Source organism: Monosiga brevicollis, genomic scaffold (genome assembly GCF_000002865.3).
Source record: "Monosiga brevicollis MX1 MONBRscaffold_11 genomic scaffold, whole genome shotgun sequence".
Taxonomy (NCBI): Eukaryota; class Choanoflagellata; order Craspedida; family Salpingoecidae; genus Monosiga; species Monosiga brevicollis.
The window spans coordinates 724,853-739,132 of NW_001865048.1; the positions used below are offsets into that span (position 1 = coordinate 724,853).

The following is a 14,280-nucleotide window of genomic DNA, read 5'->3' on the forward strand; positions in this document are numbered from 1 at the left end:
GGACACGGCATCAGTCTTGGGCTTAAAGACATGATATGAGGCTAGACGGTTGTGCTACTCATGGCCAAAACGCACGGCTCAACCTGTCGTGATGGCTCACGATCCAGGCACCCTAGCCTCTGCGGCAAAGCCAGCATCCATCAATTTACCTGCCATGCTTAGTATGGCGAATAATTCGCCCCAGGTTTTACTCAGCTTGATCAAGCAGGCACAGAGCGCGAGACCATCTATGGCCGACAATCAAAGCGCCCATCTTCACCCCGTACCATCTTCATCTCATGTACCATCCCCGCAGCTGTCAGCAGCGGGTCAGCTACGGCACGTCGGTCCACAAGATCTGGAGCAGGCACACGCCCGCCTTCAACTGCATCGAATGCTCTACACTCAACATCTGCAGCGACTTCACCAGCAGCTTCAGCATCGATCACAACTATCAACGCAGCCATTGTCGCAAGCACACAACCTACAGCCACCACCTCCGCAGCAGCAGCATGGTGGGACTCAGCAGCAGCCTCCACCAATCGGCACGCAGCAGCAACCACGCCTGCCCCCACAGGCGTTGCTCAATATTTTCCTGGAACAGCACCCACACCAACACCAACACCAACACCAGCACCAACACCAGCACCAGCACCTGCATCCGCACCCGCACCCGCACCCGCATCCGCACCAGCACCAGCACCAGCACCAGCACCAGCACCAGCACCAGCACCAGCACCAGCACCAGCACCAGCACCAGCACCAGCACCAGCACCAGCACCAGCACCAGCACCAGCACCAGCACCAGCACCAGCACCAGCACCAGCACCAGCACCAGCACCAGAGCCAGAGCCAGAGCCAGAGCCAGAGCCAGAGCCAGAGTCAGAGTCAGAGCCAACCACCACAACTGACACAGGCAGCAAATATACCACTGCTGCAGCCACAACCATCCCCCCCGCCACCGTTGCCACAACCGCAGCCCCCACCACCAGAGCTGCGACTTCAGCCTAGCTCCGCAAATACCATATCTGCTTCTCATCTCACTGCATCATCTACACCACCAATTGTGTATCCACCTCCACAGTTTGCTACCTCTGCCTTGCAAGAAATATCGGCTAGCTCTACCATGCAGAATGGCAGTGTGTTTCCATCCGCCGCGTTTGACTCATCCTTCCTCTCAGACCGAGGTGGTTTACCGGCTTCACTTGTAGTCAATAGCCCCGGCGTGGTGGGCAACGTATCGATCAGCGTGGGCGGGGCCCAATCCACGGCAAGTCCCGCAGCTCTGTCGGGTGTCTATGATACCAGCTTGCACTCGCTTCCCGACTTTGTCCCACTTCAACTGCAAAACCAAATGGCCCCTTTACTGCACCGACAAACACCCATCACCAGCTGGAGTCAAGCTTCAGAGGCCACGGCCTTGCATGCCTTGGTGAACGTGGGCCACAGTGGGCAAGCTCGGCCACCCGTTCTGTCCTCAGAGCAGATGACCACCGCATCAGATCGACTGCGTAGTTTGAGCACGCTTCCCGAGCTGCCCGTCATGGACAGTGAATTCCCTCTTCTCGCTCAGCTATGTGCACCCTTGCCGGCCAGTCCATCTTTCACCACTCTAGGAGCCTTGGCGGCGGATTGCAAGCCGACCAAACGCCGAACGTCTTCTGGCGCAACCGCTGTAGCTTACGAACCAAAGGCGGCCAAGGTAACCAAATCTTCCAAGACGGTCAAGGCCAAGGGCAAGATGTCCCAGCGAATGAAGACGTTGCAGCAGGCAAGCCCTCCTCCATCGGCCCACACAGGCACCATGCAGGTGTCTGCTAGTGTGCCCGATGTTCCTGTCAGTGATAGGACCCCCCAATACGATAAGACACACGGCCGCACAAGTCTAGGAACGGTGCCGCCAGCCAAGCCCAATATCAGCCCAATGAGGCCTGACTTGGCGACCCCTGTGCCAATTCCCCAGACAGATTCAAGACCTGGCTCGAGCGCCGCTCCCGTCGATTTTCGGCTGAGCACCATGTTATCTCGCCCGTTGATGCTGACCAAAAAGAGCACGAGTAGCTCATTGTCGGTGCCAGTGCCAGTGCTCACGCCAGCATCGACGCAAGCTTCAAGAAGTCGCAAGACGAAGCAGCTGCGTGCTGGCAACACGAGCGGAGCAGCGGGTGTGAGAAGAACCCGAACGGCCCGAACGGCCCGAACGGCCAAAGCTACCTCCCGGGTACCGCGCACACCCCATGCGTTAACCTTGGAGACTGTCGCAACTGCATCGACTCGCCAAGAGCTGCATTGCGACTGTCGTAGCCTGGCCTTTTCCAGCGCAGCGGACTTGTTACAGCATGATGTGCGCGAGCACGGGCGCGTGCGCCTAACGCTCCCGGCTGCCAAAACGAAATCGACCCTGGCATCGGCCTGGACATGTTGGTTGTGCGAACGGCCCTTTGACACTCGCCAAGCCCTGGCCAATCATCTTTTCGCGCATTTTGATGCCGTTTGCCAATAGTTTTTATTTCGAAGATGGCTTTACCTCTTGTCAACTCGTGCTCCACACACTTAATTGATCTACCTTCCAATCACGCCCCGTCCAACGTTGGTTCTCCTGCGTGCGACTCGATCCTTGACTTACCCAGCCATAGATCCGGCTGGCTTGATGATTTAGCATGCCACTCAACACCAGCCCCTCTCCTCTTGCTTTTTTTGGCTCAAAAAAAAAAGAAAGCAAGAAAAAAAAAATCCTTTGTTCAGGCGCGACATTTCGCTGCATGCATGCAACTTTCTCAGCTGTGGCTATTGAATAGTGCAGGGGCAAGGCTTGTCACTGTGGCGGTGCGCCCATGATAGCTCTGGTCGAATTGCTCTTGGTCTTGGTTGGCATTTCTCACTCACCTGCGCGCTCCGCTGCGGTCACAGTCACCCCGACAAAGCATGCAACTGCTGCTTTTGGACCTAGCACACAGCGCACATATCGTGACGACAACGCCTGGCTTGCCCTGGCTCCCTCCAGGCTTCCGCCTCGCCTAGTCTCATTTGCTGATCGCGGCCATGGCACAAGCCAGCCAGGGCAGTATCCGCAAGCGCGCCGACACGATGGGCAGCGATGTAAGAGTCGGCCTCAACTTGTGTCGTCTGGATCGAAGCGATTGAGGCAGAGTCCTTGCATGCAGTCTTCCCGAACCGACTTGCATTTAAGCCCCTGAAATGCAACACGCACACAAATGCACAGCGCAACCCAAATCTCATCGTTTGCGGTCGCCATGGTGTGTTTAGGTCAAGGGCGATGCACAGGACCTGCTCACCCTCATTGCCGATACAACTTCGGGCGGTTCTCGAATGCAGCGCCAACGCTCTGCTGGTATAGTTTCCTGCCTCGGCTTTAACAAGTCTCCCATCTTTCTGATCAAGTCTGCTTCTTCCAGCTGGAGGGCATAGTCTGATGAACGTTGGCTTGGGGGTGCGGGGTGGGGATTGTGACAGTGATTCCTCAGGTTTCCTTTGACATGGCCAAGCCCGCCGCAAGCCCACCAATGGAACAACGCTCTTGGACCGATGTCTACACGCTGGCGCACCGCATACACAAAGGACTGGGCTCCTCAAGCACTCCCAAAAAGGTGCCATTTTACGCCGCGCGCCTACTCCTGCAGAGCCACAGGGAACCCCTCACTTCGTTTCCTCTTAAACTCGCGAACAGCCTCCACCCAGCAAGGCCCCGGCCAGTGCATTATTGAGCCGGGCCTCGGCCATCTCGCTTCAGGACAAGGAGCAAGCAGCGGCTGCCAGCAAGCTGCTTTCAATCAGCGAGCGCAAGTCGCAGCGCGAATTTCGTGGGTTCTTTTGCCATGCCTGTTAACGGAGAATCGAACCAACCATGATTGATTTGACAAGCGTCTTATGCTGGCAACGTATTTTTTTGCTTCTCAGAGAACTTGCGGGCCTATGGTAGTGCCACCGTTTTGACGCTGCCGCAGCTGGCTGATCCGGATGGTGAGGCACCATCGGGTGCCACAGCGGCACCATCGCTGCCACCTCGCGCGCCCGGTAGCTACTTTACCATGAGTACGGTTGTGGCGATTGGTCGGGTATCTCTTGCTCATTGTGTTCATCTTTGTTGGTTTATCTCGTCTCTGGACGACAGCTCATCTCTTTGTGGTGGTGGTGGTGGTGGCAACTAGGCGATGGAACAGGGTATCAGCAGGTGGCAGACCAAAACAGTGCCTCGGTGGCTGATGCTGGCGGTGGCTACGCACAGGTGTCTGACGTTGGTAAGTGCTGTCGGTGACATGTGCCGTGCCAGTTACGACACGTTAGTGCGATGGCTCTCAGAAGACGCCTACGCGCCCACCCGTTGCATAGTGGATGAACAAGATACCGGCGACAGTACGGCCGAACCGCAAAGCAACCACGCCTCAGATCGATTGCGCCCACCGGTAAGAAGCCTTGCGTGGAAAGAGGTTTGCAGGGGGTGCTAGTCTTTCTGCTAGCAGTGCTCGGTTCCTGGTTGTACCGGCATGGACAGTTTTATTGCCATCATCGTCAAGACTCCGTCAGTCAGTCTCAATTCAGCCTTCAACTTGTCATTTTCAGATGGGGCCCCCTACGGGTAACTCGGGCCACTCCATTGTCATGCTTGACGAACGCAACCACGCAGTGCACGAGATCAACCCCAACGTACGTGTGCTCTCATCCTCGGTCAGCTTTGGCTTGCGCCAGGATAATCTGAGCTTGATTGTAATCTTGCATGCAATACAGGACAGCCCGATGGATCGTGAGCTGGGCATGTACAATTGGTATGTCGTCCCACTCCCCTCAGAGCCTGACATAGGCAGCAAACCTTTTAGATTCATGTTCGACTTGTGCGCAGGTATGTGGGTGAGATCAAGCGAACAGCCATCGAGACCGTCTTGCATCAACATCCACCGGGAACATATCTCGTTCGACGTGGCGGTAAGTTTGAGGCCTCGTCGGCATCCGCGTTTAAGCCTGGCCTCTCAATGTCGCGTTCTTTTGAGGAGCACGGGCTTGCGTGACATTCTCACGGTAGCATTGCTGCGACACGAGCAGGGGCGCATGTGATCTTTACGGTCAAGCAGCCGGCTGCCCTGGGCGACTTCAATCACATCAAGATTTTGGTTGAGGAGGATGGCACTTGCTCCATCTCAGACAGCGAGTCGTTCAAGTCCATTCCTGAACTGGTGGGTGGGTTGACTCGGGTGTTCTGCGCTTCATTATGCATGCTCTGCGCCCCGTGAGCTTGTCTGCTCACGTGACACTTTGCCACTGACTCCCACTCCTTGTGCAGGTCCGATTCTACCACATTTACTGGCTCCAGTTTGGGCAGCGCCTGTGGCGATTGCCAGACACGCAGCTACCGCCCCTGACGCCCTATTCACCACGGGATCGCACACACAGTGACGCATAGGGATGCTGTGGCCTCACGACACGCGCTACCAAGTCTCAAATGCGAGCAAACTTGTTTGACGGAGAGGCAGAGAAGGGTGTGCTTGCACTAACGGCGATTTTCGTAAAATTGACCCTGGTCTCACTCGCAACACATAAAATCAAAGCCACAGTCGGCCAACGAACAAAGTAAAAGGGAAAAGCAGACATTTATGCTGGTAGTCGCAGCTTGCTGATTGGGGCAGCTGTACGTTTAGGTCCGTTCAATCTTGTATGCGTGTACACCAGAGGTGAGGGGTTGCTTGCCCGTTTGTTCTTCGGTAAGCTCAAGGGCAAAAAGGCCGCCGATGGAGGATGGATCAGCGCCCTCTGGCAGGTTATTCAGCAGGTTTTCGTCGGCTGTCGTAAACCAGAGTTCAAGTCGACCATCCGCCCGCTGCAAAGAACACCATGCCCATGGTACATCGACATTAAGAATTGGCCTGGATAAAGGTGCGTCGCTCGGCGAATTGGTTGCGGCCCACGTGCCGGCTAGGACAACTGACCTTGTATAGGGCAGGGTGGGTGACACGCGGGGAGCCAGGGAGCCGGTAGACCACGTCCAATACGGCCTGCAGCCGTTGGGTTGGTTGTGCCAGAGAAGCGCGGGGAAGTCATGTGAGACGCTCATCAGGCACATGATGACACGTTGGTCGAGCAGGCCGTGTGCGTTGGGGCTCAGTCGGCTGACTGGTCTTGGGCCTGGGGCGAGCTAAGGGCCACTTGTGTGATGGGTGTGCAAGACTGGCTATTGGTGGACTGCACTGACCTGTCCGTTGGTGACGTCAAATTGGAAAGCCTGCCCGGAGCGCACTTGATCAGGGCGAAAGTCAAAGACAGCCACAACGATTTTCTCATGCCCATCGGCGGTGGTCCATTGGCATACACCATCAGGGAACAGAGCAGGGTGGAAATCAGCGTTTGGATGAGCCTCAAAAAAGGCCTTGTCTTTGAAGTCGATGATGACGGCTCCAGGCGCAGAAAACTCGCGCGTGGTCGCGTTGTAGGCATGAGCACGGATGGTTTGCTTGGGCGTATCAATGTGCAACATGTGGGGCTGGTTGTTGATCGTGATAAAGGCGTTGCCGTTGGCACAGACCTCTCCTGCAGGCACCAGCTTGCTGATACCACGATCAGAGATGACGTACGTGCCTGCGCGGTTGCCTGGAATGTCAAACTCAAAGTCCTTGCAGCCTGCATGAGCGGGGCAGGTGTTGGTGTGTGAAGGCACAGCGCCGGGGGAGCTGCTCAGGGGCGGGTACACTGTGCATACGCCGATATGCGAGTCCAGTTTGGGTTCAAGGGGGATCGAGAGGCAGGGCGAGACAGCATACCACAAATGATTTCACCCGTTGGAGCAACGCAACCATCATTGACCATGATTCGGGGGCTGGTGACCTCGGCCGGCAGAGTATGCAGGTGCTCATATTCGCCCTTGCTGTCCTTGATGTGCACCAAGCCAACCTGGTTCTCCATTCCTACACGTTGGCGCAAGGTACATGAATAAGTCTGTAGGCAGGAGTCAGAGACTGGCTTTGCTGGTTCTGGGGAGCTGCATTCTCACCGACAATCAGGACATCGGGCTCATTGGTCGGGCGGAACCAGGCTGGACGACCAGCTTGGCTGAGCTCGATGACGGTGTGTGTGCCATCTTCGGGTACGTAGAACCATAGATAGCCTTGTCGCTCCGTCTTGCTCACTTGGATATAGACACCGCCCAGGCCACGACGCCCATGCAGCTCCATCTCCTGCAGGCCTGCCCAACCGACGGTGCACATGACCCTGAGTTGCCGCAAGCAAGCGGGTACTCCGTGTGCGCAGACATCTTCGCCGCACCTTCCGGAAGGAAGCGTTGCCCCGCATTCTGGGGCACAAATCGACACGTGGCTTCCAGAGCTTGAGCCATGCTTATCCGTCTATCCATCCACAAAACCAGAGCATGAGAAGCAAGCCCCAGACGAACCCGAGCCCACTGAACCTCAGCCAGCCACTGACACACACACAGACACCAAATACGCACCAGACGCCGATTTCTCTTTTCGCTTGAAGATGAAGAAATGCGACCTTTGAACACCAAAATTATCTGACAAATACATCTGACATTTGACATCTGCGGACAGTGAGGCTGAGTGTGTTGCATAACCGAGAAGAGAAGAGAGGAGAAGAAGAGAGAGAGAGAGAGAGATGAAGAGAGAGAGAGAGAGAGATGAAGAGAGAGAGAAGTAAAGCAAGAGCCTTTAGGTTCCTTAGGGGCCAAGCTTGGCGGGATCGGGCTGACACGAGCAGACGACGTAGAAGAACGACGGGCAGGTGCAGCTCGCCCCATCACGAGGTGCGGCGCTGTTGGTGTGCGAGTCACACCTCGATGTCGGGCATTTTTCTATTGCCCTGATCCTTTGCTTTCTCTTTTTGCCTACCTGCCTGCCCTCGTCTCGATCTACAATGGTCGCTGCCCTATCCTTGTCTCAACTCTTCAACTTGCCTATTGTCGACCAACTCGTCCTGGATGTGCGCCATCGTGTCAACGAGCCAGACCACGTGATTTGCGCTCTTCGACTGCCCTTGAGTCAGCTACCGGACGGGCCTGACGAGCTTGTGGACGCTCGCTGCGAAAGTCTGCTTCTGTCGGCCCTGGCCAAGCACGTCGAGATCTGGGGCCTACCGGACAAGTGCGACTTTGTCGTGGTGTACGGTGATGCTGAGGATGAAGCCCCTCCTGACGTCCGCCGAGCCCAGGCTCGCTTCATCACATTTCTTCAAGAGCGTCTGGAGCACATGAAAGAACGCGAGTGGGCGCTGGTCCGACCGGGCCAGGATCGGCGCCATCTCCAGCAGCTACTCGGTGACCCACTCGGCGCTGGGCCTAGCAATAATGGTCCCGACCAGCAAAACAACGAGGATGATCAACCACGCCCAGATGCTGCTGGGCTTCTCTTGGCAAGCTTAAAGCGCCTCGAGCGGACCTTGATCCGCAATTGCCAAGGTGTTCGCACCATGGCGGGGGGCTACCGAGTTTTGCGGGCTGCCTACCCATTTCTCACTGGCCCGCCAGGTACGGATGCTTCAAATCTGGCGGCACTGCCCTCGCAATTGCACCGCCACCTCTTTGTCGGCTCGCGCCCCTTTGAGGCTTCGGCTGAGCGTTTAGCCCAGCTTGGGGTGGCAGCCGTTGTGACCCACAACCGGCCAGAGCGCCGCAACATTCTCGATGTGCGCGGTCAAGTGGAACTGGTCAATGGCATCGAGTATCTGCACCTGGCCCTTCGGGATTCAGACCCACGTGAAGATGTCCGAGCCATTTTTCCTCCCGCCGCCGACTTTATTACCCGCCACGTCGATGCAGGCCGCACCGTCCTCATTCAGCTGCATGGTCGCTCTCAGTCGGCCGCTCTTGGCCTCTTTTGGTATTGCCTTCACGAGCGCGTGTCGGTCCCTTTGGCACTGGCCGCAGTGGACAGTGCCACTCGCTTCCGAGTGGATCATCGCCTCATGTACCTCAGCCAGCTTTATCACCTCCTTGCTGCTCGTTTGCCCGCACCTGACATGTAAAGCGTGACCCGACCATACCCACCCGACATACTCTCCTTTCGATCGAATGACATTGTTGATTTTGTTGCCTGTGTCCACCTGCCTTTCGGGGTGGGCCCGCGTGTATGATGTTGTGTAGCCTTGCGCGTTGTGCTACCAAAAATTGACTTGACGCGACATGTAAAGCAAAACCTGTGACCTGTGGAAGAAGAGACAAAAGGACGGGGCAATGACTACACATAGTAGAGAGAGATTTGGTTATAAAATTGTCACTGTACGTCTTTGCCCACAAGGACAAGGGACAGATCAGGTGCTTCACCAGGAAAAAAAAAAAAGTCTTTCTCTTAAGAAAGGTTTGTACGTTTCACACGTTTTTCTACAGGGCATCGCACCATTGTGGATGCCGAGCCAGAGAAGAAGCTCGTGAATTTGTACGGCAAGCGGTCCGATCACCTTTGGCAATTCGGCGGATCACCTCCGTGTTTAAAGCAGCATGGAGATGGGGTTCTCCATGTACTTCCTAAAGGCCTTGAGCCACTGGGCGCCAACGGCGCCGTCCACGACGCGATGGTCGCACGAGAGCGTCACGCTCATCATGTTGGCGGTGGCGTAGCCACTCTCAGTGGAAGCGTCCACAATGACGCGCTGTTCCGTACCACCAACCTACGAGCGATGACGGGTGTGAGCAGGGGCCATTCAGGACAAAGTGACACAAGAATAGGATGCACATCAAGTGGATGCGGGGCGAGAGACAGGGCAGGTGTCTCAATGGTCTTTGAGCGAAGGGATCATACCGCGAGGATGCAGGCTTGAGGCGGGTTGATGATGGCAGAAAAGCTGGAAACACCATACATGCCGAGGTTGGAGATGGTGAAGGTGCCACCTTGGTACTCTTCGGGGGCAAGTTTGCCCTCGCGAGCACGGCCAGCCAGCTCTTTGACGTTCTCAGAAATCTCACGCAGACCCTTGAGGTCAGCGTCAAAGACGATGGGGGTGATCAGGCCCGCGTCGGTGCTGACGGCCACGCTAATGTCCACAGAGTCGTACTCGCGGATGAAGGTATCCATCCAGGCTGAGTTGCACTCGGTGACGTCCTGCAGGGCGGCTGCAGAGGCCTTGATGACAAAGTCATTGACGGAGAGCTTGTATTCACCGTTGGCCTCGGCGTTGAACTGTTGACGCAGTGCCAAGACGGCATCCACGTTGACATCACTAGTGAGGTAGTAGTGCGGCACTTGCTGCTTGGACTCTTGCAGGCGCTTGGCGATGACCTTGCGCATGTTGCTGAGGGGCACGTCAGTGTATTCGAGGTCATCTGAGCCGGCTGGCGAGGCCGCCTTGGTGCTGGTGCTGGCACCGGCAGCGGGAGCGGGAGCGGACTGTTGGTAAGCCTCCACGTCGGCACGAGTGATGCGTCCACGAGGGCCACTGCCGTTGAGTTGATCCAGAGCAATCTCGGCCTGGGCAGCAAGGCGTCGGGCCAAAGGAGAGGCAAAAATGCGGTCACCAGACTTTTCGGTTGTGGATGGGCTAGGAGCCGGGGTAGGAGCCGGGGTGGCAGGCTGTGAGTCCTTGGCAGGCTCAGGCTCCGCCTTTGGCTCTTCCTTCTTGGGTTCGGGGGTGGCGGAGGCTTCGGGGGTGAAGTTTTCAAAAGCAGGAATGTCGTCCTTGTCCTCGACCAGGACCATGACGGGCTGAGACGGCGCAGGGTAGACACGGGCAAGACGTGAGGTGCGAGGGGGAAAGGGCAGGGAGTGGGTGTGGAAAGGCACGCAAGAAGAACACGGGGGTGCGCACATACCTGTCCAATGGCAATGTCGGAGGTACCGTCTTCAACGAGGAGCTTAGCCACAAAGCCGTCTTCAGTTGATTCAAATGCCATGGCAGCCTTGTCCGTCTCCACTTGGCCCAGGGCATCGCCGGCAGCAACCTCGTCGCTAGAAGAACATGATGACCCACCCCGTCAGATGAGAAAGAGTAGCGTTGTGTGTGGGAGGCGGGGCGAGAAAATTGGCCTCAAATCAGACATTGAGGCAGTGCTTCAGGCGTAGCATGCACATGAATTTACGTACCCAACGGCTACCTGCCACTCCATGAGGGTACCAGTCGTCATGGTTGGGGAGAGAGCGGGAAAGTTGACAACAATGTGGCTGGGAAGATCTGAAAGGACAGACACCAGCAGCCAGCAAAGATATGCCTTGAGCTGTGGAGCCACATTGATGAAAACGCAACACGAATGGCCGATGGGTGAGCGGGGTTTGGCAACTGACCCGAGGCATAAAGCCGGGACTGGGCGAGAATCGGCACTTGGCGCAGGCTTTGACGCATCCTGTCTCAACAACCAACGTGGTACGAGGTGCGTGAGGGCAAGCCCAGTGCCTCCGTTCATGCAGGGTCGGCGTTACAGAGGCGGAGCAGGGCAACGTACGTTACGGCAGAACCGAGCACGCTCAGCTGGCGGAGGGTCGCCGCGACGGGACTGGTCGACAGCCTGAACAAGGCGGGGGTGAGAGGAAAAGATGGGCACCATCACGCACCCCGCCCAGATGCGGGTTGTGAGCGAGGTCCAAGTCGGTCCAAGACGAAGAGCTGCCAGTAGCCAAGCTCTCAGACTCACCGAGTGCGCAGGCTGCCGACAAGCATCTTGGGCAGAAGCAACATGATGGCTAAACAGTTAAAACGTGGCGAGTGAGCCAATCAGCCTTCAAGGCGAAGGAGAAGGAGAGACAGGCAGATCAGCCGATTCTTTGGAGAATAGACCAGATAGCGCCGTCCCAGTGCCGAGGTCACAAGCAACAAGAGAAAGATGGTGGGAGAGCAAGCCGTGCGCAAGGATCCTTTGACGGCCTCAAAGGGTTGTAATCCACACCGCAGCATGGGCTGCCATCTGTCGGAACCCCATTGCCGTACCTGGTCACTGCCAAAATCACCCGTCCTCAAGAAAGAAAAAGTGCAAATTGCAAGCTGCGCGCAACCCTTGTGGCGCACACACACACATGAGCGCGATGACAACACTATGTCACAACATCACTGACTTACATTTGGTACCGTAGACAAGAGAGACAAGAGACTCATCACACATGATGTGCGTGGGACGTTGAGAGAAGAGTTGCTGAGCGTGTTTTGCAGGATTTTAAAAAGCTGAGCGGGGATAAATGTTAATTTCAATCATACAAAAAGCTGCATTATGGGGCTTGGAGCCAAGGCTCTGCTTTGTCGACAAAAAACACATGTAACTCGAGAGATGAGGTGACACGCCAGAAGGTAAAAAGGGCAGCGCCACGTCGGAACGGGTAAGGGCGCCAGAAGAACAAGAAAGGAGAAGGACAAAGGGCAGCGCCACGTTGAGCCCATTCGTTCAATAAGCCTTGCTCTCCAACCAATTCAAACGACAGCCCAATGATGCTAGAGGCCCCCCCCTTGTGTCAAAGTAAGCAAGTGAGTGTGTGTGTGTGTGTGTGTGTGTGTGTGTGTTCTTTTTTTTGTTTTGTTCTCTTCGGGTCAGTGGCGCATTCTCCTCAAACTTCCAGCTCACTCACTGATCTGCGCGCACACGGGCACGGGCGCACACACGCTCATACGGGCACACACGGGCGCGCACAGACTGATTCACGTGTAGACCGTAGACGCAGACGGTTGAGGCGCGTTGTCTTGATATCTGGAGACTTGGTTACGTGCTGGGCACTGCACAGCACACTTGCGTGTGGGCAGGTCAGCCCTCTTCTCAGTTTGATCATAACAACCGTTCCTTCAAGCGCCCAGTCGAGACCGGTCGTGGTCTTGGGACGGCAATTCCTGTTTTCAACCCTTGTTGAGCTGGGACACGACCTGCATCTGCTGGGGAGGCCAGGGCCCTCTCAGAGCCAGTCTGCTTGGTACAACAAGTCTGCCCCCTTGACGCCTCTCGTGATCGCGCCAAATCCAACCGGCACCATGACCAAGGTCACCGATGAGATTGGTACGTGCAAGCCGCATTGCCCGGCTTCCTTCCAAGCCCACTCTGTGCCATGATGCCGTCTCACGCTGCTGCCGGCCAACCAGACAAAGCAACTAGCGAAAGCAACACCAACCCGGACTGGCAGATTATTATGAACACCTGTGATACCGTACGTGGGGTCCCTTGCGGTTTTTCCAACTCGCTTTGGGCTTGCGTCTTCTCGTCTCTGGATGTGCCGTTCCCTCATATTTGCATCCCATGCATCCACAGCTACAAGCAGCCTCGGAGAAAGACTGCAAAGATGCCATTCGGCACTTGATCAAGCGCCTGTTGCACAGCAAGCCCCGTGTCGTTCAACAAGCCGTGGAGGTGCGCCTGCTGTTCTTGTCGTCTCGTGCCCACTTGTGGTCCTCTCGCCTCGCCGACGCACGTTGCCAGCTTTTGGAAAGGCGTGGGGAGGCAAGGCCGGTTACGCCCCCACTGGCTGACAACCTGTCGTGTGTACGGTCACCGCAGCTGAGTGACGCCATCTTCAAGAACACAAGTCGCACTTGCCGCCTCGAAATGTGCTCCAGCGGTTTCATGGATGCAGTGAAGAAAGTTGTCTTGGCCAAGGTCAGTAAAGCACAAGCAACCATTCAGATTGCACGGCACCTCTTTTCCATTTTTCCAATACCTTGCATGCTCAACCGCGCGCGCTACGCTCCTGGTTGTCCCCTGTCTTCCGAGCCCTTGTGTATGTCTTCCACCTCCCACGCCTTTTCTCCACTCACCCCTGCTCACCACGCTCGTTTTTAGGGCACTGCCATCCCTGAACCTGTCAAGAAAGACATGATCAAGGCTCTTTTTTCCTGGGAAAAGGACTTTGGTTCCCAACCAGAGTTCAAGCTCATCACCACCACCTTGGCCGCTCTGCGCAGCAGCGGCGTCTACGTTGAGAGCGCTCGGCAGGAGGCATTGGGTCAGCAGGCCCCCTCGGCCGAGTCACGCGCCCGTGCCGAAGCCGCGGCAAAAGAGGAGGAGGATTTGCGCCGTGCCATAGCCGAATCAAAGAAAATGCAAGAGTCGACCCGTCCGGCCCCGTCAAACTCTACCAGTTCCATCTATCCTTCCATGGACGATTTTGCCACACAGCGTGCTCCTGAGAAGGGCAAGGTCCGTCGTCTTGTTGATTTCGCCCCCATCCACCCGAGTCTTTCCTCGTGCAAAGTTGGCCGTGGGCTGCGCCGCGACTCAACCTCATTTCTCATACTTCTGTTTTTCTAGGCAGCCAAGGTCTTGTATGACTTTGAAGCCAATGATGACAATGAGCTCTCGCTCACGGCAGGTGATGTCCTTGATGTTCTGGACGATAGGTAAGACCCCATCACTTGTAATCAAGTTCTTACTTCCCTTTCTAGCGG

At 56.2% G+C, this 14,280-nt stretch overlaps 6 protein-coding genes across 6 annotated transcripts in view; 4 read left to right on the top strand and 2 right to left on the bottom strand.

Annotated features, from left to right (window-relative positions):
- Positions 1 to 278: 278 nt before the first annotated feature.
- Positions 279 to 2,482, top strand: MONBRDRAFT_8548 (uncharacterized protein; the record flags this gene model as incomplete). The annotated part of the gene is made up of 2 exons (XM_001746041.1): positions 279 to 860; positions 1,064 to 2,482. 2 exons carry the CDS (start codon positions 279 to 281, stop codon positions 2,480 to 2,482), a joined length of 2,001 nt encoding a protein of 666 aa, XP_001746093.1.
- Positions 2,483 to 4,256: 1,774 nt separating this feature from the next.
- Positions 4,257 to 5,395, top strand: MONBRDRAFT_8549 (uncharacterized protein; the record flags this gene model as incomplete). The annotated part of the gene is made up of 5 exons (XM_001746042.1): positions 4,257 to 4,403; positions 4,561 to 4,763; positions 4,838 to 4,920; positions 5,038 to 5,168; positions 5,276 to 5,395. 5 exons carry the CDS (start codon positions 4,257 to 4,259, stop codon positions 5,393 to 5,395), a joined length of 684 nt encoding a protein of 227 aa, XP_001746094.1.
- Positions 5,396 to 5,626: 231 nt separating this feature from the next.
- MONBRDRAFT_25763 (uncharacterized protein) lies at positions 5,627 to 7,738 on the bottom strand (the record flags this gene model as incomplete). The annotated part of the gene is made up of 8 exons (XM_001746188.1): positions 5,627 to 5,809; positions 5,919 to 5,984; positions 6,182 to 6,606; positions 6,747 to 6,890; positions 6,977 to 7,168; positions 7,249 to 7,328; positions 7,376 to 7,454; positions 7,507 to 7,738. The coding sequence occupies 8 exons, from the start codon at positions 7,736 to 7,738 to the stop codon at positions 5,627 to 5,629; spliced, it is 1,401 nt and encodes a 466-aa protein (XP_001746240.1).
- A 116-nt stretch (positions 7,739 to 7,854) lies between these two features.
- On the top strand, positions 7,855 to 8,961 carry MONBRDRAFT_8551 (uncharacterized protein; the record flags this gene model as incomplete). The annotated part of the gene is made up of 1 exon (XM_001746043.1): positions 7,855 to 8,961. The coding sequence occupies one exon, from the start codon at positions 7,855 to 7,857 to the stop codon at positions 8,959 to 8,961; it is 1,107 nt and encodes a 368-aa protein (XP_001746095.1).
- Positions 8,962 to 9,511: 550 nt separating this feature from the next.
- On the bottom strand, positions 9,512 to 11,876 carry MONBRDRAFT_37222 (uncharacterized protein). Its single transcript, XM_001746189.1, has 8 exons — positions 11,851 to 11,876; positions 11,558 to 11,606; positions 11,369 to 11,431; positions 11,211 to 11,269; positions 11,013 to 11,100; positions 10,742 to 10,877; positions 9,733 to 10,634; positions 9,512 to 9,602 (listed from the first exon to the last, which is right to left on the bottom strand). The coding sequence occupies exons 2-8, from the start codon at positions 11,599 to 11,601 to the stop codon at positions 9,560 to 9,562; spliced, it is 1,335 nt and encodes a 444-aa protein (XP_001746241.1). The 5' UTR covers positions 11,602 to 11,606; positions 11,851 to 11,876; the 3' UTR covers positions 9,512 to 9,559.
- Positions 11,877 to 12,472: 596 nt separating this feature from the next.
- The window catches only part of MONBRDRAFT_32567 (uncharacterized protein), a gene marked incomplete at its 3' end in the record, with an annotated part of 3,167 nt that continues 1,359 nt past the window's right edge, over positions 12,473 to 14,280 (top strand). Inside the window, exons 1-6 of the mRNA XM_001746044.1 lie at positions 12,473 to 12,898; positions 12,982 to 13,046; positions 13,148 to 13,246; positions 13,394 to 13,492; positions 13,676 to 14,032; positions 14,144 to 14,232. Coding sequence (XP_001746096.1) covers positions 12,874 to 12,898; positions 12,982 to 13,046; positions 13,148 to 13,246; positions 13,394 to 13,492; positions 13,676 to 14,032; positions 14,144 to 14,232 — 734 coding nt within the window. The 5' untranslated portion in view covers positions 12,473 to 12,873. The remainder of the gene's footprint in view (positions 12,899 to 12,981; positions 13,047 to 13,147; positions 13,247 to 13,393; positions 13,493 to 13,675; positions 14,033 to 14,143; positions 14,233 to 14,280) is intronic.

Bases quoted from the DNA above. Each gene is read 5' to 3' on its own strand.
- MONBRDRAFT_37222 (XM_001746189.1), bottom strand. From the start codon at position 11,601: ATGTTGCTTCTGCCCAAGATGCTTGTCGGCAGCCTGCGCACTCG. The intron at 11,432-11,557 runs GTGAGTCTGAGA...CGCCTTGTTCAG, and splicing joins GTCGGCAGCCTGCGCACTCG to GCTGTCGACCAGTCCCGTCG. The intron at 11,101-11,210 runs GTCAGTTGCCAA...CTGTCCTTTCAG, and splicing joins GTCCCGGCTTTATGCCTCGG to ATCTTCCCAGCCACATTGTT.